The sequence below is a fragment of the Filicampus tigris genome, chromosome 2 (assembly GCF_054856515.1).
Source record: "Filicampus tigris isolate MCC_2025a chromosome 2, RoL_Ftig_1.0, whole genome shotgun sequence".
Taxonomy (NCBI): Eukaryota; Metazoa; Chordata; class Actinopteri; order Syngnathiformes; family Syngnathidae; genus Filicampus; species Filicampus tigris.
In genome coordinates, this window is record NC_141218.1 from 25,211,998 (window position 1) to 25,239,986 (window position 27,989).

Sequence of the window (27,989 nt, forward strand, 5' to 3'; positions counted from 1 at the left end):
GCCCGGGAGAAACTCCACACAATTAAGAAGTCTAAACCGGACACGAACCCACAACCTTTGAACTAAGCCAACATGCTGCCTTTTCATTTGAGAAAATGACATAAAATGTTCATATTCTAACAAACAAAAATAACCACTTTATGGCATGTAAAATCAGCCTAGAAAAGAAATGAATGGAAAACGATGACGTTGGGAAATTTACAAATACATGTACCGGTAGTTGTTCATTTTCGCTCCAGTTCTGTAGGTGACGGTAATTGGCTTTGAACATTGTTTGCAAACCATCAAACAAAAAATGAGAAAAGGCATAATGACGTGAAATAAAACAGTGCTTAAACTTTCCCGCGGACACTTTCGTTTGAATCTGTCTCTAAAGTGTGAGCTGTGGGTTCCTTCCTTCTCTTTCTCAACTTTTCCCAAAGTTTAATGGAAATTGGATGTACAATTAGTTCGTCGCGCACGCAAACGCAACCATGCTAGCAGGTGCAAACCAACAGACGCACGCACACCACAACGCGTAACGCATTCCGGAACATTTCAACGAAGCTTTGGCTTTCCTCGGGCATTATTTGGAGCCCATGACTGCAAACTTATCACCTCTGAGTCACGATGGGTGAGAGTGTGTGTGTGCGTGTGCGGGGGTGTGTGTGGGTGTGTGTGTGTGTGTGTGTGAGAGAGAGAGAGAGAGTGAGATAGAGACCCAAGGAGGGAGGGAGCGAGGAAGGAGGGGAGGCGCCGAAGTTGTCCGGCGAAGCGCACCGCGAGTCCAAACCTCTCCTTCGCGGCGCTTAGAAAAAAGGTTCTTTAATCTGAATCGTGACTGGCGTCGGTTGGAAATCACTGGCCGGACATCTAATCTAATTACCAGTACGTGTTTTTTTTTTAATCCCGAATAACATCCCAGATTGTCCGATGCATCCATGATTCTCCCCGGGAAATCAAGCGTCGTTCTCCTGCTGGTCCTGCTTACAGCGCAAGGTAAGCGCGCTGCATGGTGCTGCACTCACATAGCAAAAACAACCCCAAAAGTTGCAATTTAAACGCACGACACGACTTCCAGTTCATATGTTAGCAACTGTTTCAATGGATGGAATCGGTTTTAGTTTTGTTTGTAGAAGCAAGTTAAACGTGCATCCATGTCCAGCGCATTCTTTCTAGATAGGGAAGATTAAGATGTTGTCTAGGTGGTAACCAGACTTGAACAGGATGTCATAGATGCGGGAATGAGGAAAGACAAGTAGTCTATGAGGTGATCCAAAACAAATCAATTTTTAACATCATATTTATCATGTGGTCAGAATGTGGTGGGAGCTGGCTATAAGGTAAATATGAGAAAGACCTCTCTGTGATGCAGTGATAATGAGGGTTGCAAAATTCCATGATAGTTCCAAGTTGGAAACTTTCCATGGGAATTAAAGGTAGTAAAACCTTGAATTTACAAAACTGATGGTCTGCTGTTGTTGTTCCACAGTGTTGTTGGGGAAAAATGTATTTTAGCTTAGTACTGACTAAAACAACCAGATTTCATGCAAGTACAGTGGTATCTTGTGACTGGCCCAATTTATTATGAGTTTTTCAAGTTATGAGCTGTGTTTAGTTGTGTTTTTGCTTTGTGGTGGTAGCCAAAATTTTGTGTTACTACGCCGACGCTCAAATGAAGCAGAAAAAAAATGGAGTAATTGAGGTAATGTAATGCCTTCAGATGTGGGCAAGGAGAGCTCTTTATTTGGCATAGAAGTAAATGTTTACATTTTCTCTTGAAAATGATTCTCATTCAATCGCTCTCACTATCCTGTTAATTCCCATGGAAAGTTTTCAATTTGGAATATTTCCAAAATAACCCATCTTAAATTCCCATGGAAATTTACCAGAAAGTTGCCAGAAATGTTCCACACCTTTTCAACCCTATGTACAATCCAGCAAGGGCGTAGCCAGAAATTTTTCAGTGGGGTGACCAGGGTGACACAACACCTCAAGGCCTAGATACACCAATCTGACGTCGGTGTTGGGGCGTGTGATTACACCGTCAAACGCCGTCGTAACATCGAACCTCGTCAGGAAACGTCTGGTGGGCGTTTCAGCATGTTGAATCGGCGTCGTGAGGCGTGAAATTTGGTCTCTCTGATTGGCTGTTAGCTAGCAAATCAGCGCACGGAGCACAAACGGGAAGTGACAAAGGCGGATAGTGAGCACGCCTTTGCTGCCTTCATCTTCTTACAAGTACAAGAGCGAGGGTTGACAATGTAAGTATTTCACGATACTGTGTCAATAGTGTGAGGGTTTGCTTCGTAGGGAGAGTTCATCATTAGCGAAAACTATAGCTGAATGCATTGTTTACGTTTTTAGAATCCACACCCAGCCAATAGCTTTCCGGTTGGCTTTTTCTAACCATGAGCAATAGTGACTACTGCCACCGATGGTATGGAAGGGTATTACATCTCACGCATGCGCAGAAGGTACTTTAAGGTACAACGTTGCTGTCTGTCGTTGTGGTGTATTTTTCCAGCTTGACAATCTACCCGACACCACAGGGGGTAAGCGTTGGTCACAGTTAGCCAACGTTAGATTGGTCTATCTAGGCCTTCACTGAGGAGTGACCAGATGTGTGCACACACATCATTCTTTATCATACCATCTACAGTCAGGGTTTCATGAAATAAAATGCACACTGAAATTTGAAAGCAGATTCTTTTCAAGTTTGCCTTCGGCTCAGTTGTAAGTGTATTCTTGAAGTATGCGTTTACGCTAAATTAATTGTGGTAGAGTATTAAGGGCTCTAAAAAGATTATCAAAGGCGTTATCCATGTGAAAATAGCAGAAAAGTCACGGATTAAAAATCTTTTCCTTGATGTGGGTTTGACCAGAGAGTGACAAGGGGTGGCCATGTCCACACTTGGCCACCTCGTAGCTCCGCCCCTGCTATCCAGTGCAAACTGACACATTGTTATTTCCTTTCTCTCTTGCAGTTGCACAGGTTTTGTACATGCACTCATTCAGATGCAACTATTTCTAAAGTTGTGGACAGTGAAAGCATATACAGTAGATATATAAACATACCCATACCTCAATGCCTGGAGCTACTATGCAGCTTATAGTTTGTAAAAAAAACAACACGTTAATACAAATACGGTTGATGTTGATGCAATCTGCAGGGCTGTGGATCCCTTGCAAATGCACAGGCCAGAGGTCATTGTTAGGCAGAGGAAAGAAGCCCACGTGAAAGCTATGTGTTGTTGCTTGACAGAACCTATTGTGTCGAATAGTCTTCTAATGTTCTCTAAACTATTGCATTTGCATTTCAGTTTGTAGATATCACTCGCGATGTGAATGAATGCAGTGGGATGACATGTCAAAGAAGAGGGACATTTCACATTATAAGGCTGCATCAGAACTGATTATAGCAGTCTCCAAACACCTTGCAACTATGTGAGCAGCGTAGATGTCGACAAAGCAGAGAGAAGGACAAATCTGAGTGGATGTTCAGTCCGGTCCTTGAGAGCCCCTATCCAGCCTGTTTTAGATGTCTCCCTCCTCTAACACACCTGATACATGAGCTGTCTGAACATTTGAATCAGGTGTGCTGTAGGAGAGGATAACATCTAAAACAGGCTGGATAAGGGTATCTCGAGGCCTGGACTTGGGCGCCCCTGCTCTAAGGCAAGGGTCCCCAACCACTGGCTAGCAGCCCAGTCTCGGGTCAAGGATCGTTTCCTAACCTTTCCACAAAGAATGGTCACACTAAAAAGAAAAAAAAAATCTATTACACTTACACATCATTTACATTTACTTTTCTGTTTCATGTTTTATAATAACATAATAAAATAATCTAAAGAAATAACTTTTTTTGTAATAAAGCTGAAAGTCACCTCACACACTCTAGTATTTGTGTGTTGACATGCGTCTTTAAAACTCATTCTGTGCCAGACTTTTTCAGACCCACTGTGAAATGACATATGAAGGGACCTGGCGTAGTGAGTGACATCAGGAGCTGTAACTAAAGCTTGGGTTGGCCTTTTACCTTGGGGTTCGTTCAGTGTTAGCATCTGCTCCATGCTCCCTGTGAGTGCTTTCATTTTAAATTTGTGTTTAGCTGATTTTCCTGTTCAATCCACGACTGAAAGGGCATCGGCAACTGTTAATCATATCAGAAATGTATTTCAAAATATTTCATTTGAAGTGGACATAATTATTATGGGTTGCTGATGGTGCAGTTTCGCACACGCCTGAGTTGTGTGCGGGCAGCGTGGGATCGGTTCCCGCTCAGCGACGGTGTCTGTGTGTGCCCTGCGACTGACTGGCTACCAGTTCAGGGTGTAGTCCGCCTTTTGCCCATAGTCAGCTGGGATAGGCTCCAGCATCTCCCTGCGACCCTGTACAGAACAAACATACACGAACACAGACGTAGTTTAATTATCACGTTTTTATTAGTCCAACCGGCTACTGTGGGCCCTCTGCCGAAACCCATACAGTACGACAACCGTTCAGTCAAAAAAGTGCAACGGCTCTCCTCTTCGTCCACCTCCGCTACTCTCGCTCGCATGCCTTCCCATCCAGCGAGCCGAACGATGCATTCAATAACCTCGGAAACAAAACAACTTGGCATGACACAAATTCGACCACAACACAGCTAACCCAATTTGTTACACTATTTCTGTAATATATTTCTTTGCATCTATGTTTGCCACCCCCTGGCTGTTGTTATAACAAACATTAGCGCTACTTTTGCGAGGATCGTCCTTCGGTCGTCTATGTGCCGACTGAAGACTTCACGTTACTTTTCGTGGCTTTCAGAATCGGATTGTGATGAAAAGTTATTCGGAGTAAAAAACACTTTATTAAGAAATACTTCATGTTAGAAATCTCACATTGTTTTATTATTAGTAATTGTTGGCATTTGCTAATTCATCATTGAGATACGATGTAGTACTGAGATGTCCCACATTGTGAGCAGGCATTGAACGCTCCACGAGCGCTAAGTGTTATTAACGAGGGACGTTGCAGACCACAATAAATAGATGTGTCAAGTGGAATACGGGCCTGTGTTTTCTGACAGGATCACCCACATTCATACCTTGCCACTCTAAAATAGGGTCAGCTGGAGACATCATTCCAATCATATGATCCTCTCCGTTTTACCTCACATTATGTACAGTTCATACAATCTTACAGCCTGAGTCAAACAGAAAATTGTTTGCAGTTTGGCAGGAGAAACGCAAATGTTCCGCTGATCTCGTTTCACAAGACGGGCAGCGGCTTCTTCTCGGGTCATAAGCGGAAGTGACGTACGAGCTGCCTCGCAAAAGTAGCAGTAATGTACTTTATTTTATTTTTTATTTAGTAACTTCGAACATACAAACACAACAGCCAGGGGGGTGACAAACACAGAGGCAGAGAAATATATTACAGAAATCTAAAGCGTGACATCATCAGCAGGTGCGAAGGATCCGAGCCAATCTGGACGTTTTAAAAAATTTCAATGAACATTCTATCAGTCCGGCCCTTGGCTTGTTGCAAATTTTTTTATTTGGCCCTCCGTCCATTTGACTTTGACACCCCTACTCTACAGGATAAGCGGTGTGGAAGGCCACTTGTGACAAAAGTAGCTATTTACATTTAAAGCATACTGAAAACGGGTGGAACCACGAATATTAGAAATCATTAGGTAGTGGACCCTGTAAGTGGGTGGTTTAAACCCAGAGCTGGGCATTGCCTAATCATTACAAAGTTCCCATATTTAGCCGACCCGTGTGGGCCCAGTCCATCCCTCGTCGGCGACCGCCAGTCGCCATTGAGAACTTAATGTACACATCACACGCAGATGCCACACAAGCGGACCCACCACCAAACAAGTAAAACATATTGAATAAAAACATTAATAAGAGACACACACACACACACAGCGTGGTGATCGGTGCAATAAAAACAATATGGGGCACATGTCATTGCGTCTGTGGGACCAAATGGTGTACAACACTGTTTTATTTATTTATTTATTTTCTTTATTTGGCTGCGTGTCAGGTGTGCGGCACCTGCGTGTGACGTGGTACCGGTTAAGTCTGTTCTCGACGCCGACTCAAACCGACCAGGACCACGGGGGGGGCGGCTAAATATGCAGACGGGAACTTCGTGATGGTTAGGCGATGTCCGGCTCTGTTTAAACCCACACATGATGGAACACATTTCATGTCATTTAATTAATGATCTTAATGTGATGAATATAATATACTCTTACTTCCTGTTACTACATCTGAATATTTTTTTTTGACAAAATTACACTTCTCCTGCATGTACTCAACGTGAATAGCCAAGGTACCAAATGAGACCAGGAGTGAAGCTTATTTCCCAGGAGGTGGTCTTCTCTTGTGAATAGGAAGTCCTGAGCATAATGAGCATCTTTCCCATACCTGTCAACTTGTACGTTTTCCCCGTATTTTATACGTTTTTTGATCATTTCAAATTGTGTACGCCATATATCAATTTTTGTACGTTAATTTTGTCCGCAGCGTCCGTTAGCGATTCCGACTGCAAACTTCGGCCCGACTTTCATGAGCAAAGTCCCCCCCCCCCGTTGAGCGATAAACACTATAAGATTCTATATAGATACTGTGTAAGATTATATACAGAAATGTACGGGCAAATTACAACTTTTGTAAGATTCAGCACAGCCCGGGCTTGACATGAGGTATGCTTTCCGGATGATAAATCATAACGTTCTTCAATGGCAATCATGTTACTTTTGTTGTTCTGGTTGCCCTAGCAACACTTTTTCACCCTGTCACTCAAACTCGACAGGGTGTACACAGTTACTGCATCTGTTGGGAATCACTGCTCGTACTAAATACGTCTGCGTTGAAAAGTTGCTCCCAAAAGGTCTTTCCCAGGAGAGAAGTGCAGCACAGAGATAAGAAGTATTTTAGTTCTTATGAATGTTTTCTTATGTGCAAATATTTTTAAACTTTTCACTTTCAAAGCCCTAAGTGCAGAAATAAATATGCTGTACTCCCCCTCGGGAGCAGTGCTGAGTGCTTCATATTGTCACACTGTAGTCATGGTGTGCATGTCGTCAAATCACACACAGCCTTGAACTTGACGCATGCACATGGATCGACTTCTCTCTTAGCTGCGCTTCATCTAGACAGCTTTGACACAGCTGGCTAACCAACCGCCTCCCACCCCCCAAAATTGGAAAAATGTCAGGGAACTGGACAATGACTACTTGCAGTAGACATCGACTTAGTACTCTGACATAGGAGGGCAAAGAAGAGGACATCTGCTGTGAGTCGTCGCAGGCCTCTTGGTTATTTGGGTTAAAACCTGAGGGAAAAAACAAAAACAACAGGATTCTGCCCTCTCCTTCTTTGCTCAATCCCTCATTGGCTATGATGATTCTGAAGCTTACTGTGTGTACAGATAACAGTCTGAAAAAAAAAACCCACAGAAAAACTGACAGTGGGGGTCTGAATTGTGCGATGCAGAGGGTATTGTCTCCTGTCCTGCCAGCCATGATCGGATAATTTGTCAACACAAGAGATGAAACGCTGAACCTGCAGTCAGTAGAATCAAGCTATTTCCACGGAATAATCAGACTCAAGTGGCTTGGAGGTGTGTGGCCAATATTGGCAGGCATGACATTCAAAAAAAGAGTCGGCCTGTGACTTGGTTGTGGTGCACATCAGCAATATTGAAGATGAGACAGTGTCTTAAGGTTTAGGATTTAGTGATTGAAATCAGATGACTTGCATAATATGTTTTAGCGGCCCACAGCAGTTTGCCTGATGAAGCAGCTTAGAGGGATGTCCGGCCAAGCTGGCATGAAACAGATTTGTGGTAGGTTTTGGGCTTGACCCTTTATCTTCATTTACTGTTTTTTTATTGGCCCGTTAATAACATTGCCTATAAAGGAGCAATCCAGCTGGCTGTTAATATGTATGTCGAAGGATACAAGAGAAGGTTGTGGTTATTCTTTTATTTCATTTGGACAATTTTGGAAAAAGAAGAGGAAAAAAATCTGTCACGGTCTCCTTGTCAACTTGAGACAAAGGTCCTGGTTGCCGCACCCGTTAAACAAAGGACAGAAACAATATTAATGTCGTTACACTTACGCTTTACAGATGCCTTTTCTGCTGTGCCGGCGCTGTGTGTTGTTTTAAGGACTAGGAATCCACAATGGGGAATTGGGTAAACCTAAATTGCTTCATAATACGATGTGTCAGTTCCACACGATTGATAAATAAATAAACTACTCCATGATTATGTCCCTCCCAATAATTGTATCTATGGGACACGCTGTTACCACATGCCATAGTGAAGTAATTACAACCACATAATTTCCTCGAAGGCAAAAGGAGGTGTGTATCTTTATACGTTCTACTATTTTTATTATACATTCAAGAGGCACCCTGCAATTCATGGTGCTTTGAAGTGGAAGACACTTTGAAGGAAAACAAATTACACCTTTATTGCACAATTTGGTCAGCACTTTGTACGAAAAAACAACACAGTGCCGTCTGCTGGATGGCTGGAGCATTGCTTTAATGTAATTAATTCCCTTAATGTAAAATCACCATTGGTTTGGGTTTCTCCCCTTGAGCAGCTTTGTTTACACTAAGCCCTGTGTTGCTTGGATGTGCTTGCAAAGAGATGTCTCCTTGCATCGCAGCGTCACCAAGCGTGTTTGCTCTTGCGCCAGACTTAAATGCTCCCGTGAGTTTGATGCTAGCAAGCAGCTCTCTGGTTTCCCTCCCAGATGTAATAAAGTTGCATTGAAGTCTGACAGGCAATCAGCGAGAACGCGTGTGGTTGCGCGTGGCTTAAGGCCCATGCGGGGGCTGCAGGATCTGCTTAGCACAATTGTGGTATGATTATTGCCACTGACACCCCTCATTCCCACCCCCACCCACTCCGCTGACCATACTCACATTCTGAATTACAACTGCAGGCAGAAGAAGAGGTCTCACTCTACCGGTACCGAATTATCGGTAAAAACATTATAGCCTAGCCCTTACAACATGAACATACACACATTCAGTGTATTGTATAGTATTGAATTTGTTTTGTTTGTGAAGGGACCATTTCATAATGTCAACAAACCTAATATTTTTAGTAGTCTCTTGCATTCAAGAGCACCATTATTCGCGGAGGATAGGGACAGAGCTGTCCTACGAATAGGGAAAGGATGTGAATAATTCACGTACCCCCCCAAAATAAAGATTTTATCTAAAGACACTGTCCAAATAAAAGTCACGATGCCAAAAGATGGCAACAAAACACTACTTACTGCATGTCGTAAGGAAACTCCTTAACTCACTTCATTATAGTTCCTTGGCACCAAGATGCCACAAGATGGCAGCCTAACACTACTTTTGTCTAAATGAAATTCTCAATTAATTTCAACAAAGTTCCTTGGCACCAAGAGGCCCCACATGAAGGCAAAGCAATACTTTGTACTTTTTTATTGTTTTGGTTTTAGTACAACAAGCAAATAGCAAAGTTTTTCAGCAAACAAGAGTTCCCGCCAAAAAGTTACATCAGTTCAACTTCTACTGTGAGTGATATTCCATTGCGCTATTCCTTGTCGTAAGCGTGACTTTCACAGAAGGATTAGACAACAGTTGATCGAGCTCAAGCTCTATTTTGTAGTCTACATCCGCTAAACTGATGAAGGCCCGTGGCACAGGCCATTGCCTGTTGTAACTTAGCAGCCACCTATAGTGTCAGGTCACGCCCATGTGAACACTGATGATTCTCTAATGTTGTGTGTAATCGCCTCCTCTGTTTCGGCCGCACTGCAGAGACAAGAAGACATTAGCAGTGCTCACTACATTAGCTGCAGCTGCAAGTGCAACACGTTCTCGTCCCAAGACGTCAGATAATGACTCGATTCTCACACCGTGAATGCTGATGGTAGATAATGTGGGTATTGTTGTGGAAGTTATGTTTTCATTGTTTTGTCCTGAATAATTTGAAAAGTACTAGCGGATTCTCACACAACATTGCGATTGGGTTTGGCATATGCAGGTGTATTCAGTATATATATTTTTGCATTGTGAGAAAGGGCATTTGGTGTGTGGCTTATATACACACACTCTGACACAAACACACAAAATCCAAATGCTTTGTGGAAATGGATGTTGGAAATGGGATCATGCCACAGACTGTGATAAAAGACATAAACACATATTATGGAAAATGGACTTGTCAATGGTTAGCACATCTGCCTTACATGTCTAAAGGTTGGAGGTTTGAATCCAAGATGTCCTTTGTTGAGTTTGCATATTTTGTTCGTGCTTGTGTGGGTACTTCCTCCCACATCCCCAAAACAGGCTTCTCGGGTGAACTGAAGAATATACTGTAAATTGTTCTTAGGTGTGAATTGTGTCAATGTGTCAATGGTGGTTTGTCTATATGTGCTCTGTGATTGGCTGGGGGATAGTCCTGGGTGTACCCTGCCTCGAGCCCCAAATCCATTGAGATAGCCTTACGACCCGAGCAAGCGGTATAGGAAATAATGGATGGATGTTTGTATACAAACACTATAGTTGGGTCTCTCTTTTCATTGTCATAACTCATTCCCATTGACATATTTATATGTCATTTCGCAGAGGGTCTGAAAAGGTCCGGTGCTGAATGAGTTAAGTGTGCCTTTTTTCTACACACTGGGCTCTCATTCGGCATATAGGCAATCGTTTATTTACTTTTCGAGCTGAGGTTTGGCAAGAATACATATAGTCTAAGATATAGTATAGCTATAGAGTATAGCTATATACTGTACATTGTAAAAGAAGGCACACTCTGCTGCCATACTTATGCTTTTCTATTTGACTGTTTTATATTCATGTCCTATAGAAATATTTTCCATACAAATACTGTGTATGCTGTAATTAGGACTTTACTACTGCTTTAGCATTGGTTAGTCTACAGCATTATTCCCTCTTACGTACAACTGCCTAGGTCCGTTGTAAACCAAGGACCCCTGAAACTTTGTAACCATAAATCGAAGAGTAACATCATGCATCTGCACAGTGACTATAACATCTTGATGTATAGCTGACATTGTACATTGTAAAATGTGTCATTGCAGAATTAAAATGACAATTATGTCTCAAAAGTCATCCAAGTTGTAGTGGTTCATTTCACTTCAACCCTGTGGAGCACGTTTGCACTAGGCCTTTGTAATTTGTCCTTAACGTTCCGACAAGTGTGTTATTGCTTTTATGTTTCAATATTAACATTGGTTCGCTTTTTTTTTAACATGTGGATGACAGTGAAGAATGGTAAACATGGTTAATGGTAAATGCTAAACAAACAAACAAACAAAAACATTGCCTGTACAGCAAATTAATTTTTTTTTTTTTTTGGTGGTGCTTTTTGCAGCCTTAAAGCGGAAGTCAACGCAAACATTTTTTTTCTTCAAAATTATGTTCTATGCAATTCCACTAGTTGAAGCAGGCCATTCTGATAAATATTGCGTTTGTGCAATAAGTGTTAAGCCACTCGTTTTAGCCATCTCCGGGGGCGGCCATTTTGTCTTCTGTCGACTGAAAATGACAGCACAACTGCTCACAACGACCAATCATGGCTCAGATTCAGAAAACAGGTCAGCCGTGATTGGTCATTGTGAGCAGTTGTACTGTTATTTTCAGTCGACAGAAGACAAAATGGCCGCCCCCAGAGATGGCTAAAAACGAGTGCATTTTGCTGCTTAACTTATATTCCACAACGCAAAATTAATCAGAATGCAGTGTTTCAACTAGTGGGCCTGCTGGGAACATATTCTTGAAAAAAATATGTTTAATTTGACTTCCGCTTTAAGGCAAATTAGAAATCCATCATATCGAGGCTGACCAGCATCCCAGAATGGCTTGTGTCTGACCTTAGAGGCCCCAATGTACGCCATTAAATATATCCTCGTGGGATTATAATAACTATAATAAATGGCCAATTACAAAATAATAACCTGCTCTGTCTCATACAAATGCAAAAGGGCCAATAGGTCATAAGAATGTGATGATTGCTAATTGCTGATGTCTGCAAAAGCAGACAAAAATGTTCATAATTGTCTGTTTCTAATGACACTGGCGTGCAACGAATCTAACAGCTTTTGATGACCTTGTGTTTTGACCCCCACTTAGTCACATTTGGCTTTGTCCATCATGAGATCTTTCTGTGTTGTGTTAATGATCCACCAACCGCCCTCCCCTGCACCCACCGCTGTACTTGCCTCACATTATACCTGGAAGGCTTCTTGGCTCTCTAACTGCTCAAATCATCCAACACATGTTCACTGGAGATGAAACACACAAAAAAAAAAATGTACATCTGTCTTTTTCTGTGTCATGTGTTGGTTTCTTACCTGATCTGACCTTACTTATTGTATGACTTCACGTGTCATGTCATGTCATGTCATCTTCCAAACCGCTTATCCTATACAGGGTGACTTCACGTGACTTATGCAAATTTTTTGCAGAGTTGATCAATGCACATGCAGAACAGGGGCACGCTTCCACCTGGCAAAACATATTCATATAAAATGAGGGTTGTCTTCCATGATCTCAAAAGTTAAAAGCCTATGAAGCCAAACGTATCATATGAAATACTTGAGTGTTAGAGGCCTCTATACATATAATCAATGTGATTTTTGGGGGGTAAAAGCCAGTAGACTATGAAATACACTGAATAAAAGAATGAAACACCTCTGTTTTTGTTCCCATTTTTCATGAGCTAAAGCTTTTCGAAAATAATAATAATAATAATACATTGGATTTCTATTGCACTTTATATTTCAGCAATCTCAAAGTGCTACAGAGTTAAATATGTTAAAAAAAACCAAAATCTATATGCACACAATGTGTATTTCTGTCAAATGCTGTTCACACCCCTGTTTAAATCTGAGTTGGTGAGCACTTCTCCTTTGCCGAGATAATCCATCCACCTCAAAGGTTTGGCATATCTAGATGCTGATTAATCAGCATGATCATTGCACAAAACACAACCTACATTTTTTCCTAGTCCCAAATGTATTTTTTAGCTTTTACGCATGTCATCTTTGAATGAGAAATTAAGATTCCGCAGTGCGTCAGACATCAACTCCCACATCCTCAGAGATGAAAGCATGCGAGCAATAGGCCACTGGATTTCATGCATCAGTGAAACAAAAATCACATGCTGTTCGAGGCAAAGGTGAGAGAATGCGTGTTGCACGCACAGACACACACACACAAAAAACCACACACGCAGGAGCATATAGGAACCCCCGTGCACAAAGCCTCGGAGCATGTGTATAAATGAGTGAGTCGAAGCACTTTTACATCGTTCAACATGTCACAAGCAGGACATCAAAAAGCCTCAAAACCTCTTCATTGGTGACACTCTCCCACTTTTCCTTTTGTCCACACACACACACACACACACACCCCCCCCACACACACACCCACCCACGTGCTCACACACCTACACACACATCCACTGTCAAGCGTGTATTATTGGAGTGTAATTAGTTTCTTCAGAGTGTCCAGCACTTGCTCCCAGCCTCATCCTGTTAAGCACATGCCTGATCAAAGAGCCTCCCACAGGCTTTGGCTCTTTGGGTTCCTGGAGCCATGAGATATGGAGGCACACTGGCTAATTCTCAATCATAGTGGCTATTTGAGGCCGAACGTGCGTGACTGCTCCACTTGTTTTCATTCGCCCGAGAACAAAGACTTGGTCACATTGTCATCACGTTCACGTCTGTTACTGTCAGGCTCATTTTGATGAACAAAATTGTCTGTGATTATTCAGTCTGAGCTTGAGAAATATGAGCAGTTTTGACAAGGCTTTGAGGGGAAACCGTACACACTTAGCTGTAGTTTAGTAAATGCACTATTTTCCAGGAACAGGTGTCATCCATGCATCCATTTTGGATAGCACTCATCCACATGGGGGTTGTAGATGAGTCAGAGCCTTTCTCAGCTGACGTTGGGCGAGATAGGCAAGGTACTCTCTGGACTGGTCACTTGCCAATCACACGGCACATACTCCATGACAACCAATCGCACTCACAATAACATCCATCCATCCATCCATTATCTGTACCGCTTCTCCTCACAAGGGTCGCGGGGCGTGCTGGAGCCTATCCCAGCTGTCTTGGGGCAGTAGGCGGGGCACACCCTGAATTGGTTGCCAGCCAATCGCAGGGCACACAGAGACAAACATCCGCACTCACAATCACACCTAGGGGCAATTTAGAGAGTCCAATCAACTTAGCATGCATGTTTTTGAAATGTGGGAGGAAACCGGAGTACCCGGAGAAAACCCACGCAGGCACGGGGAGAACAAGCAAACTCCACACAGGGAGGCCGGAGACTCACAATAACAATGATGGACAATTTTAGAGGTGTGGAGAAGCATACCCATCAATTGATTTAGACCATAGAAAGTCAACTTTTAGCAGCTCTAATTTCCAGTGCATCTGCGCCTTGGAGTAGATTTCGGCGGATCCTGATTTTCGTATCAATGCAAGGCTTTCTGTGTGTATTTGCCAATTTGGCTTTCGGTTGCACACTATTAAAATGTGTTAAAGTGATACATATAATTTGTTTGTTTTTGAGCAAGACACGTGAAACTTACATAGGTTTACTACATTTTAATCATGTGCAACCAATGTACACGGTCAAATTAAGTAAATCCAAAGGATCTTTTTTTCGGTGTAGGGAGTGTCGTTGGAGGTGTGCCAGGTGCCATAACAATTTAGTGACAGAAAATCTAAACCTTCCCCCTGCTCAGACCACGTCTCACACCGACGCTCGGGAGACAATTAGTCTAATGCAACTTTTATTCATAAATATGTGAACACCAGGCATCAAACCCTCCGGATCATTGTATTTTGTCACTAAATTGTCAGGTGTGCCAGGGGCATGCAAAAAAAAAAAAGCTCTATATCTGCTGGAACACCCAGAATGGTCTACCAAATTCCCAAACACACTAACCAAAAGTTGCACCGACAGGATGTACCAGTTTTTACACGGGATGCATCTACGAAAATAAAGCCCCTAGGTGTGAAAGCACACTTAATCATGGGAATTTCCATTTAACATGTTGAGATGCTGAAAGAACTCTCTGGTTTCATTTAATTCAATTAAAAGTAACCTGAAAATGTCAGTTTACATATTTCCCTGATATTATGCTGCCCTTCCCCTTCAAACCCTTTTTTAGAGTGTTTAAATTGTTCTTGATCTTATCTGGATCTCAGTCACAGTAAATCACGTTGAGCTGTTATGAAATCTTCATAAAGCATCTAAAGTCATGAATGTTTTACCACCGACTGTGTTGCTGTCACACGTGCCTTCATGAATACTATCTTGGGAGTTTCACAAACCAAACCTCTCCTTCTAAAAGCCTGAAATAATATGCCACCGTGTTCCATGATGTAAAAGTTGGACACAGGGTCAACTGAGGCCAAAGCTTATAATTAACTTTTTTTTTTTAATCACTACTTATGTACTTTGTGGGAGAGGGCATAATGAGAATCAAAGTTCCGGCGTAAAAAAAAAATAGCTCAACTTATTTTTCAACGGTGAACACAAGGTCCAATTAATTGACTGATTATAATTGCTCTGCTTTCCCCTCACCCAATTAGAGGCTTAGGCAAGGTTGTGGGAGTGCACCGAGTGTTTTAAAAGCAGGTACCGGGCATTGAGATTGTACAAGTGTCCCCGGAGGGCGACTGTTTCATTACTCCGGAAGACTCAGCTCGCCTCTCCAGTGACCCCAGGAAACTTCTGGAAAGCCATTTTTCTATATACCAACTTTTCCCAGAAGCAGAAATAGAAAACAATAAAATCACCTTTGTCAGGTTAAACATCCATCCATTATCCATACTGCTTATCCTCACAAGGGTCGCGGGCGTGCTGGAGCCTATCCCAGCAGTCTTGGGGCAGTAGGCGGGGGACACCCTGAATTGGTTGCCAGCCAATCGCAGGACACACAGAGACAAACATTCGCATTCACAATCACACCTAGGGGCAATTTCGAGTGTCCAATTAACCTACCAAGCATGTTTTTGGAATGTGGGAGGAAACCCGGGGAAAACCCACGCAGGCACGGGGAGAACATGCAAGCTCCACACAGGGAGGCCAGAGCCGGGATCGAACCCACGACCCTCTGAACTGTGAGGTGGACGTGCTAAACAGTCAACCACCGGTCAGGTTAAAGAAATCGGTATATAATGTGTCTAATCAAGAAAAAAAATGTTACTAATACAACCTTAGTGTCGTGAAATGTATACATTAAAACAATAGAACATTTTTGAACATCTTCATACTTTGTTGTTGTTGAGTTGTTGACTGTTAACCCAATATGTATGCCTTACATATCACATTATTTCGGCTGCAACACTCAATATAGCAATTTTGCAATTGTTTGATTTGTGTTCCACGACAAGTTTTCAGGATATATATATATATATATATATATATATATATATATATATATATATATATATATATATATATATATATATATATATATATATATCATTAGTGTATCTATCATTTGTAATGATAGAACAACAACAATGAGCCAGTGAAGTACAGTGACGTTCATGGATGTCGGAGCAGTGAATCAGATCCAGACAAACGAAACGCAGTGACGTATTTCATATTAAATTAGCAGCCTTGCAGTAGCTACTGGTAAACTGATATTTTCTGACCTGGTGTTTGAAACACCATCCTGAAGATGGAATAGTCCATTACATGAGAATGAAGGGGGGAGCAGTCAAAGCGAACATGATAGATTAAGCATTCTGGTGTGTTTAAGCATGTCATTTGAGACTAAAACATGAATAATTGCTTTAAATCTAAGAAAAGGTAATTACGAGTAATCCTTTCTTTTAACTGAGATGTTTGGGGGGGCTTCTGGAAATCTGGTGGCCCCACTCTATTGCCTGCCTTATCCTACTGCTAAGTCTGCTTCACCCTTTTTTTTTCTTTTTTAGTCTGCTGTTTTATATGATTAGCAAATATTAGAGATGGAAAGACAGCCAGAAACAAGCCCTTGCCAAAACAAGCCTCCACAATCCAGTTAGTAAGGGATTGCACAATCACAAGCGAGGTGATGTTGCTTGCTGCCACATTTCACGTCCCTCCCATTTACTGTACCGTACGTATATGAATATGAAATTCAATTAAATTCAGCAATTTGGACTATGAAATCATGGACATTGTTGGATTCAAAAAGAAAATCAATATAAAGCACAGACCAGAAAATTGAAATAAACAATTTTATTAAATGATTATTTGCTCAACTTTTACGCTTTATGATGCAGGCAAGGCTCTTCCTCCCCTGACCACACGTGCCTGTTCAAGAAGATTAACCCCCACCCAGAGCTGTGACATTCTTGTTCAACGTTAAATGGAAATACTTGCCTTCTCAGCTTTCCCTCTGTCTTGCACTTTAATCTTTCTTGGTGCACTTCAAATTGAGGTGTCAGTAAGGTAACTTTTCAAATAAATCAGCTCCGTTATTTCCCTGGACAGGTCAGAATAGAGGAGAAACACACGCCAAGAGCCAGATGTGCACACAACATTGCAGCCTTTAATGTAGGATGTCTACATTCTGCCTTCACGTGTAGTCCCCAGGGCAATAAAGGCACAGCTTCTTTATGACTTTTAAAGTCATAAAGAAGTTGTCTAAACTTTAGACACTATAGCCCTCAGTAGACTCAGCTTTATGTGCATGAGTTGTTTATTAATAGCTTTCTATGAGATTGGCAAACTATGTTGCCGAACAATAATGCAACCTACGCAGCACTTTTCCACACTGGAACTCTTCAAGAGGATTAAAGCTGACAAGAAAACAGAAAAGAATACAATAAATGGAGTTTAAACATGCCGCCGATGGTGCTTTTGAAGCCTTGCAGGAAGATATTCTATGAAAGCTTCATGTTTTATTTAGTTTTTGGTGAATGCAGCTTTTTGCGTGTACATGGGGTTGTGCTCCAGTTGCCCTGCCGGTGAAGCACATTGACCTCCATATATATAGTGGTTAGTACAGCACAGGAAGTACAGGTTGATGTACTTGGGATGGGGCTGAATTGAGTGTGCATCATTTCTCAGCTTAAAAGCCTTGGCGGAAGCATCGACCTTGAAGTAATGTGGCTTGATAATTTGTTATTTGCCTACTGTGTGTTTGCTTGGATTGATTATCTAGTATTGGTAACATTGAGCTGAGGTGAGGTCATTTTCTGTTGCGACATGACTGTGTCTCGGTGCACAATGCAAGGTCAGGGAAGGCATGCTTGCTTGGGTTTGGTGTGAAAGAAATGATGGTTGACCTCACAAGTCTTCCATATTTTCCATCATCAATCATGCTGGAGCTAATGGGGATGTATAGGGATGCTGATCACTCTAATGTGGATGACTCATGTTTGTATAGACAGTAAGTGGAGGCTTTGTTAGGACACTGGTGCAGTGTGCTGGTGGTGTGAGTGTTCACTGTCCCAAGCGAGGCAACATTTTCTGCTCGGACAGGCGTGAGGGGGTCTGTATGCCATCCCACGCAGCAGTGTTACTCCTGGCACTTTTCCACAATGTGACCTTCAGTCCAGCCTTACAATGTGCATGTACATACGTACACTATATGACTAGAATAGTCTTTAACAGTAGTTTTCGTTGGCTTCAAGGATATTTGCAGTCTCTCATTGGCGTGACGTCTTTCGACACCCGAGTCCCTTCTCAATGACTCTTATAAATCCCAAAGTCAAACCAATAATTTAAGGTTTAGTTCTGGTTCACGTACACATTTGAACACGGTGCTATCCCAACTTTTGTCTTTCTCAATTACTTGTGGAAACGTTGCCTCTCTATCAATAATGATGGTGTTTGTTTCCATTTTTATATACTATCCATCATTTCCTTTTGTTGTTTTAATTATCGTCTGCTTGGATCTCTTTTTCTGAAGGTGAAGCACATTTACAGAGACAGACTAGCACCTAGTGGAAAACAGCATTGACATGACTTTATTTAGTGAATGTTCATCTTTCTACATACAGTTTACCAATGCTGTTCAAAGTGTTTGTCTTTGACTTTCTTTCATTAGGCTGTTTGGCATCCAAAGCAGAGGACCGTTTATTTCGGAGGTTATTCCGAAGGTACAACCAGTTCATCCGACCAGTGGAGAATGTGTCTGATCCGGTCACGGTGGAGTTTGAGGTGTCCATATCCCAACTGGTCAAAGTGGTAAGCCGACCTTAAACATCATTTTGAGAAGAAAAAGCAAAAATATGTTTTACAAGGTTACGTAACAATTATTTTCTTGTCAGGATGAGGTGAATCAAATTATGGAAACCAATCTGTGGCTGAGACATGTGAGTTGCATTCATGGGTCACCCCTAATGTTTTTTCCTGATTGTTGACAAGTAATCCTGTGACCAAAATATTTATTTGGGCTATTATTATTTTTTTCTGCTGTCTAGGTTTGGAATGACTACAAACTAAGATGGGCACCAGTTGAGTATGACGGAATTGAGTTCATCCGAGTTCCATCCAATAAGATCTGGAGGCCAGACATTGTTTTATACAACAAGTAGGTTTGATTCATCAGTTGGTCTGTTTTTTTTAAATCATCTTTGTCATGACAATACATTGGACTACGTACCTGGAGAGAGAACTAATTGATAACTTAAGGCTCACTGCATGTATTTATGTTGTTGATGCACCCACTTATAAGAAGACTGGAACTACCGGTATGCCTCTGTGAGTCTAATTTTTGGTGAATGGCGTTACACTGAAATTATGGGGAATGCAAATTTTCTAGGCCGTGTCATGGTTGTCACATGTCTCAACTTAGGCTGCAAAATGAGAGAGGGGTGATGCCTTTCATTATCCATTTTTAGACACAACAGATTTTACCCTGATTAGATCACATAATAATCTGTTATCGCATGCTTATTCTGTCTGCTGAAGTGGATTTACTCTACTAAAGCACTTTAATAAACAAAAGGTCTAATTTGCATATTTAGCTCACCGTGTGCTGACATTTCCATTTAAATGTTGTGAAGAGCTTTACACGAAATGACATCTGGGTTTCTTGGATATGCTTTCTTGTAGTGCTGTGGGGGATTTTCTGGTGGAGGACAAGACCAAGGCTCTGTTGAAGTTTGATGGAACCATCACTTGGGTTCCTCCGGCTATCTTTAAATCCTCCTGCCCCATGGACATCACCTACTTCCCTTTTGACTACCAGAACTGCTCCATGAAATTTGGCTCATGGACATATGACAAGGCCAAGATCGACCTGGTGCTCATTGGGTCAAAGGTGTGAAGATCCCCAAATTTTATTATGACAATGCGGTCATCTTGTGTCACATCATATGCACTTAAAACAACGTGTGGCTTCCGTTTAATTCAAATTTGTGATCTAGGTGAACCTCAAGGACTTCTGGGAAAGCGGAGAATGGGAGATCATCGACGCACCCGGTTACAAGCACGACATCAAGTACAACTGCTGCGAGGAGATCTACCCAGACATCACCTACTCCTTCTACATCCGCCGCCTGCCGCTCTTCTACACCATCAACCTCATCATCCCCTGCCTTCTCATCTCCTTCCTCACCGTGCTAGTCTTCTACCTCCCATCCGACTGCGGCGAGAAGGTCACCCTCTGCATCTCTGTCCTGCTGTCCCTCACTGTGTTCCTGCTGGTCATCACGGAGACCATCCCCTCCACGTCGCTCGTCATCCCGCTGATTGGCGAGTACCTCCTCTTCACCATGATTTTTGTCACGCTCAGCATTGTCATCACCGTGTTCGTGCTGAATGTTCACTACCGCACCCCCATGACTCACACGATGCCCGAGTGGGTAAGGTCCGTGTTCCTCGGGGTGCTGCCGAGAGTCATGCTGATGAGGCGGCCGATCGATCAAGGCGGCTCGTCTACTGCCAGCATCACAGCGGGGACCGGAGGAGGAGCGAACAAAAAGAGAAAGAACAGTGTCGGAAGCGGCTCAGGAAGTGTGAGCATTGGAGGTATCACAGGGGGCGTGGCCTGCCCACCGCTGGATGGTGGGGCAGGCGGAGGAGGGGCCTCCTCAGTCGGCGGCTCCATGAACTGTATCGAGTATGGGGATATGAACCGTGACAATAAGCGGGATATGAACAGAAGATGTCCCTACAGAGGCAAGGAAGTTCCCACACCTGTCCCTCCTGCCAAGGTGCCCCCTTCATCTCAGGGCCCTCAGACACAGAGACCCCCAGAGTCAGAGCTGCCCAAACTGCCAAGGGCCTTGAACTCCCCCTCTCAAGTGAACGCCGTCGTGGCATTCTCTGTCATTTCGCCTGAGGTCAAGCAGGCCATTGAGAGCGTGAAGTACATCGCCGAGAACATGAGGACTCGCAACAAAGCCAAAGAGGTATGATCAAATACAGTGCTCAGTTTGTGTATCATTTATTCATACTACATGTATTTGTTACATGTTTTGATGCATTTTTATGCTTTAGAAAACATTTATGTCCCAATATTGGGGGGCTTGGAACGGATTAGGGCATTTACATGGAAAACACGTCTCTACTTACAAAATTTTCTACTTAAGAAATTTCTTCCAGAACCAATTAATTTCGTAAGTAGAGGTACCACTGTATGGTTAAGTATGGTTGTGTCCTATATGTATTTTTCTGACTTGGCGGTAGCCAGTGGCTGGCTGTCTCTCACTCGCTTAAAACCAGGAAATGGAAGTGTGCAGTGGAGTTCCTTGCCTCATTGCTTAAAGAAATGACTGAAGCTGTGTCCGAAAGTACACCCTTATTTATCCCTTAACCCGGGGATGGGCAATTCCGGTCCTCGAGAGCCGGTATCCTGCATGTTTTAGATGTCACCCTGCTGCAACCCACCTGATTCAAATGATCAGCATCGTTATGCAGCTTCTGCAGACCTTGTGCATTATGGGTAATTTGAGTGCATTACATTTTTGGACATTCGGACACCCTTACAAAATGACATAACCCCTTAAGTGCACTACTGTATACAGGCAGTCCTCGAATTCCGACGTACGCGACCTACGACGTTCCTCCATCCATTTTGTCCCCAGCACCATAGTGACTACGTTTACATGCAGTCAATATTCGGTTTAAGGTCAAACTTCCGATTTCTGAAATATTCTGATTAACCTGTTTGCATGATTGAGCGGACAGAGTTCAGAGACAGAGTTGCTCCGGCATTTGAATAACCCACTGTGAACGGCGACACACGTCAATAAAACACTTGTCACTCACCACAGGAATGAAGCAGCCGCTTTCCTCCTCGCTCCAAAAGTGTGCTTTTGTGCTGTGCTTCGGTCATGTTGGTTTGCGTGCCGGCAGTATCTTTGCCTTTTTCGCCCTCCTCTCCTTCTTCTCCATCCACCTCTCAGCAGTAATGCTAAGTACAGCATCTTATGTTTTTAATTTAATGTATTTTTAAAAATTTTTATACTAAGTATTTTGACGTAAATTTCGACTCACTGTGAAATCCGACATACGCGGAAATTCGGGTTACATCACCAGTCTAGGAACGGAACTCGTTTGTAAATTGATGACTTCCTGTATCGGGAATAGAGTGCACATTTGGACACAGCCACAGCCATGCGTCGGCCAATCAGTTGACGTCACAGCGCTCCTTGCCCTGCGTTCTAGAAACAGATTGGAAGAAATTCTGTGGAAGGGTTTCATTGTAATCACTCGGCTTTGAAAAAGTGTAATGGAAAAGCGACCACACAGGGAAAAAGCAGCCTGTTTCAGGATAGAAGCGGTACAATGGAAACGGAGCATAAGTGATGTCCAAATGAAGACCTGGAGGATACAGTGGCTATAAAAAGTCTACACACCCATTTTCAAAGCCTGTTTTTTGTGATATAAAATGAGACCAAGATAAATCATTACATGTATTCTCTTCAGCTCAACTGAAAAAAAATATTTTTGAGAGGGGAAGTAAAATAAGCAACTGAAATAATGTCAATTACCAGTTTGAACATAAGTGGTTAATTCTGAACACTGTCAAATCCCAGTCATCAGATGTCATGCATACTTATGTAACCACATTTTTTCTGTTCTTTTCACTTCCCATTTTGAAAATGTCTTTTCATTTTGTTGTACAGCAGAAAACGTTTTTTTAAATGATATGTTGTATCTTGGACTCATGCTTTTACAGTATATCTCAAAAACCTGGCATTTGAACAGGGGTGTGTAGACTTCTTATTTCCTCTGTACATGTGAAGCCCATATTGTAATTCTCAAAGACATGTACTTATGCCACATGCTTTTTAAGGGATGAGGGACCTTTTGATAGCACCCTCCTAAAAGATTTAAGCAACAACATCATTGAGCCAGAGGACAAATATATTCTCAAGTTCTGGTCTATACAACATTAGAAAACCAGAAAGATACACATTGAGTCAAACCTCAGTGTACTTTACTCTGTCTCTATACTGAGAGTGTTAACATTGGGCTATAAAAGGAGAGGAAAGCTTCTTGTTGGAAGGGCTTCTCCTATCTCATCCTCACACTCTGGATGGGCCTGATATGTTTGTTGCGCCATCTTTTCTTTGTAACGCCGTGATCTGGCTGTGAAGAATAGCCATGCAGGCTCCTCTTTTGGGCACAACAATAGCATTATGGCCACAGCAGCCATCATCCGATTCTACACACCTGAATGATCAAAGAGTATACCAGAGCAAACACACACATGCAGACACACGCAAACATGTTTTGACCTAATAGCAATATGCTGTAGCTAGAAAACAAATTGTACGCTTACATGTGCAGCCACCTCAATAGCTTGACATTTATTTGGTCCACGTGTATTGTTCCAGTTTCACAGGAGGAGATTGGCTCGATGCAGGACTATCTCTGCTATTACAGAAGGTGCAAGTTGAACGCAATTCAGTACGGCACACTGGTAGAGATGGAAATAATGCATGCCAGGATCAAACTGTTGCCCTCGAAAACATTTGATGGAAATGTTCTCAGTGACATTTCAACATTCTTAACTCTCATGAAGATGTTTACCTTTTTTAAGTATACAAACAAGACACTCAATGGTGAGTCAGGTTTAGCAATATCCGACTTAATGAGGTTCCACTTTATAAAATGTACATGTTAGAATATATCAACTTGTCATGGTATTATGATCCAGGTTTGTTCGTGTACCAGGTCCGTGACGTATTTTCAATTTCGCCATTGATCGGCCAATGAGGTTCTGGTTAACTTCCTGCTGCACTGACAAGAGCAGGAAAATGAATGGACAGAAACATGATTAAATGCTGTATAATGTGAAGGATACTTTAAAGTTCCATAAGATGGTGGATGGCTCAAATGAGCATTGCTGTGTACCTTTTTGGACAGGATTGAATCGCCATAATAGTGAGATTGGGTTCCACTGCTTGCCTAAAGATGCTGTCCCTCAAGCACATTGAATGGAACATGTCATTTGTTGCCATTCTGACACCCCCACCTTTGTCCGACACAGATCTTGCAAAATTAGATCCCCCAGAGCTCGACTATTGTGGTCACAATTTATTATATGGAAACCTAGTTTACGCTGTTAACGTAGGTATTTGTCTCTTGTTCTGTCAAACTCTCAGGCAACAAACCTGCTGGCATAGTTGTTCCATTTAAACAACAGTGGTACGTGATTAAATCCCGTCAACCTTTAGCAGTACAATTAATTTGATAATTGCCGAAATGTGTGCTCCACACAAGTAGCAAAAAAAAAACCCTCAGTCTAATTTTGTCTCCACTGCATTTGGAGAATGGGGTCTTTAGCAAAATGGTGGCTGACGGAATAGGAAGTAAGTCACAGACCTGGTCCAAGTAGTCCATAAATTCTTTCTGATGTGATTTTGGCCAGACTAGTAGTATACAGTGTTAGCCTATTCATGGGGAATGGGGCCACGCTCTGCGAGTAATTGACACCTACCCAAAAAAGCCCAAATTGCCTGTAGGTGCCACAAGATAGTGGCAAAGCACTTTTTAGACAAGGCTATGGCCTGATTAAATGAAGGTCCTCCACTTGCTTGACCATAATTGCTTGGCCACAAGTTGCCATCAGATGGCACTAAGGCAATACATTTATATTAGATATGGCTTTGGCTGAAGCACATAAACAGTACACAACAAGTGAGTTTTTCAGCAAATAACGGAGGATAGGTTTCCCAAAAAACTCAGTGAACAGGCGAATGCTGAACTGTGAATACGTAGGCATTAATTGTAATCAAATATAATATGATCATTGATGATAATTTCTATTGGTGTATCTCATGAGTATGTATTAGTACAACATAACATGCTGCCTCTAATGTCTTTCTTCGTCCTCAATAGGTGGAAGACGACTGGAAGTATGTCGCCATGGTCATTGACAGGATCTTCCTGTGGGTGTTTGTGATGGTGTGTGTACTGGGAACACTGGGGCTCTTCCTCCAGCCACTCATCAGTTTTTTTAAATGAATGACACTTTTGCTGGTCACCACTGTGTGAAAAATCTCTCCGCAGGTCTTTCACATGACACGTTGGACTGTCTTCTTTCCCTTCTCTTGTTCCTCCCCGGCACTCGTCAGTCATCACCTCTCGCCGTCAATGGCACATCCCTGCACTTGACTTACCCAGAATTCCTGAGTCACCCCGTGCCTCACCACACTGATGTGCACGCAAGCCATCTAATGTAGTACCCCCACAACTGTTAGGAACAAAATAACATCTGTTCTCCTTTTCGATGATTTTGTCCTCAAATGCCACGAATGTCGGCTTGTCTTCCTTGAGGCACATGGTGTCGTTCTTCTTTTTCCATGTATTTTCTTTCAATATGTCCTCTCAGTTGTTGTTATGGTACAGTACTGTATAATCACTGTGGTCAGAATTGCTGCATAGGATTTGCCCACCAGTCTGATATTTCAATGCTAAAATGTGTTATTTCATAGATCTTCCAGACCTATCACGCGTTTTAATCCTATATACTGTGTTGCTTTGACATATGAGGTTGATCCATCCGTGATTATAATCATAACTCAACCCATTCTCTCAAATCATCTTCATTTGCCATTGAAATGAATGGAAATGTCATTAATCCGTTTCAGCCTCCCAAAAAACGGAACAAAATGCTTGCATTTTTTAATAAGAAAATCGCACTTAATGACATTCTACTTCATAAAACCAGATAGTTTACGGCGTAATTAAATAGAATGTAAAGAATCAAAACATTTTGCCACATTTTTGCTATGTGATTGTTTTAAATGCAACAAACATTATTTTTGTGATCAGCGCAAGTCTCCGCATGGTTGGAGTTTTCTGTCTTTTGGCTTTTTCATAAATGGCCGCAAGTCCAAATAGGCGTTTGAGCGGTTGTGAGAGTGAACCTGGTTCCTTGTCAATCAAAACGGCCAGAATGATCCCAAACAGGAGACCGCGGTGTACGCTGGGACCTTCGAGCTCTGGCTCTTTTCTGGCTCTTACTTTTGTGCCGCCACTCTCCTCTCCCGCAGGCAACAGTCAATAGCGCCCGTGCATAAGCTCGCACTAATAAGTGGACCGAACCGAACGCAAGTGGATCAAACCGAACATGCCATACCGAAACGTATTAATACACCCACGTGTACCGTTATACCCCAGAGTTGAGTTCACTGCCACCATAAGGTGCTTGTATCTTAAATTTTTGCTCGCAAATCCAAGCACAAAATCCGCAGAACCGCGGCCCGTATCTTGAAAAACTGTATGTTTGTCACTGAATAACAGAGCACTCAAATGAGATGTATGAGTCAAGAGGGCTGAGTACTTTTCATGTACAGTTAGCCCTCTACCAGCCATGGTGTTCTCTTTATGGGATAATTGTTCAAATCAAGCACAGTAAATACTGTATTTCAAATGTTATTTATTGTAATTTTCTTATATATTCACACATGTATAAGGTCAACTCAAAATATTTTTTAAGAAAAACAGTGCATATCAACTAATTACTGAATAGAGCACAACTGATTATGTTTACATGCAGTCAATAACACTTTCAAAAACTGAATATTAGCAATAGTCCGGATAAGCAAGTCCATGTAAACACCCAAATAAGATCCCTGGGATACTCTTTTTCTAACCCGAATATTTGGTCAGAAAAATGCGTATGGGAATACATCCATTGAACGGAACATTGGTTTGTGTTCTACGCATGCTCTATTTGCAAGTCATCTTGGTCTTTCGAGCCCAGAAACTACTTGTATGCGCGGCATCTGGCACGCAACCCACCGGAAATATACAAGCAGAGATAAACAAACTTGACAAAACTCAGACGCAGCACAGAACCACATTTTTGGAGTGAGGAGGAAACGGCTACTTTATTAGTGTCGGGAAACACATGAATATAATGTCATTTATTGACGGGTGAAAATAAATGATGTCTATTTGCATCATGATGTCCGTACGCCCCATTTTAGATGGGGATATTCCAATTGATCACGATTATCTTGTGTGGGGTAACTTTGTGCTCACGCATGTAAACGGGTTATTCCTAATGTTTCACAAACCAGAATTTTGACCTTAACGTGAATATTGACGGCATGTAAACATAGTCAGTGTAAACATAGTCAGTGTCTTTAGAACACCAGAATAGAAGACAGAATGATGTGCTAATATAAAGGTAGTACAGTATTATAGAGAGACAATGCACTTTTCAGAAAGTGACAGCATGATCTTTCATATTTAGCTACTTTTCTCTGACAGCTGGATCATGTGAAACTCTGCCTGTTGTTTCTTTCTTTTTAAAACACCTTATGTATCCTTGTAGGAATGTTTGTGGAATACAGGTGAGAAATGCATGGACTGTGAACAGGAGATACGGCTATGGCTTTGTATTGGTTTGCCTCATCGTCACAACGAATGGAATTATCACGGCGGAATTTACTGCAGAGCAAGAAACCCATGTATGGAGACACTTTGTATAACATAATGGAAATTAAACTTTGGGGGAAAAATGTTTCTCAGGTTGTCGGAGTTTTGTGTAAG

At 42.1% G+C, this 27,989-nt stretch overlaps 1 protein-coding gene and 1 long non-coding RNA gene across 6 annotated transcripts; one reads left to right on the forward strand and one right to left on the reverse strand.

Annotated features, from left to right (window-relative positions):
- The first annotated feature begins 724 nt into the window (after window positions 1-724).
- LOC147151894 (neuronal acetylcholine receptor subunit alpha-3-like) lies at window positions 725-27,962 on the forward strand. Of its 4 annotated transcripts, none has more exons than XM_086020539.1 (7): window positions 725-978; window positions 19,075-19,214; window positions 19,298-19,342; window positions 19,451-19,560; window positions 20,085-20,292; window positions 20,399-21,385; window positions 25,326-27,962. In XM_086020539.1, exons 1-7 carry the CDS (start codon window positions 921-923, stop codon window positions 25,449-25,451), a joined length of 1,674 nt encoding a protein of 557 aa, XP_085876665.1. In that variant the 5' UTR covers window positions 725-920; the 3' UTR covers window positions 25,452-27,962. The 4 variants fall into 4 exon arrangements, with proteins under 4 accessions (XP_085876665.1, XP_085876657.1, XP_085876683.1 ...); XM_086020531.1 differs by lacking the exon at window positions 725-978 and adding an exon at window positions 17,687-18,020; XM_086020557.1 differs by lacking the exon at window positions 725-978 and adding an exon at window positions 17,688-18,207.
- Window positions 4,131-17,570, reverse strand: LOC147151895 (uncharacterized). Of its 2 annotated transcripts, none has more exons than XR_015084235.1 (4): window positions 17,403-17,570; window positions 12,353-12,506; window positions 12,221-12,283; window positions 4,131-4,370 (listed from the first exon to the last, which is right to left on the reverse strand). It is a non-coding gene; the product is annotated as an uncharacterized LOC147151895 (long non-coding RNA). The 2 variants fall into 2 exon arrangements; XR_015084233.1 differs by lacking the exon at window positions 4,131-4,370 and adding an exon at window positions 9,438-9,785.
- Window positions 27,963-27,989: the final 27 nt, after the last annotated feature.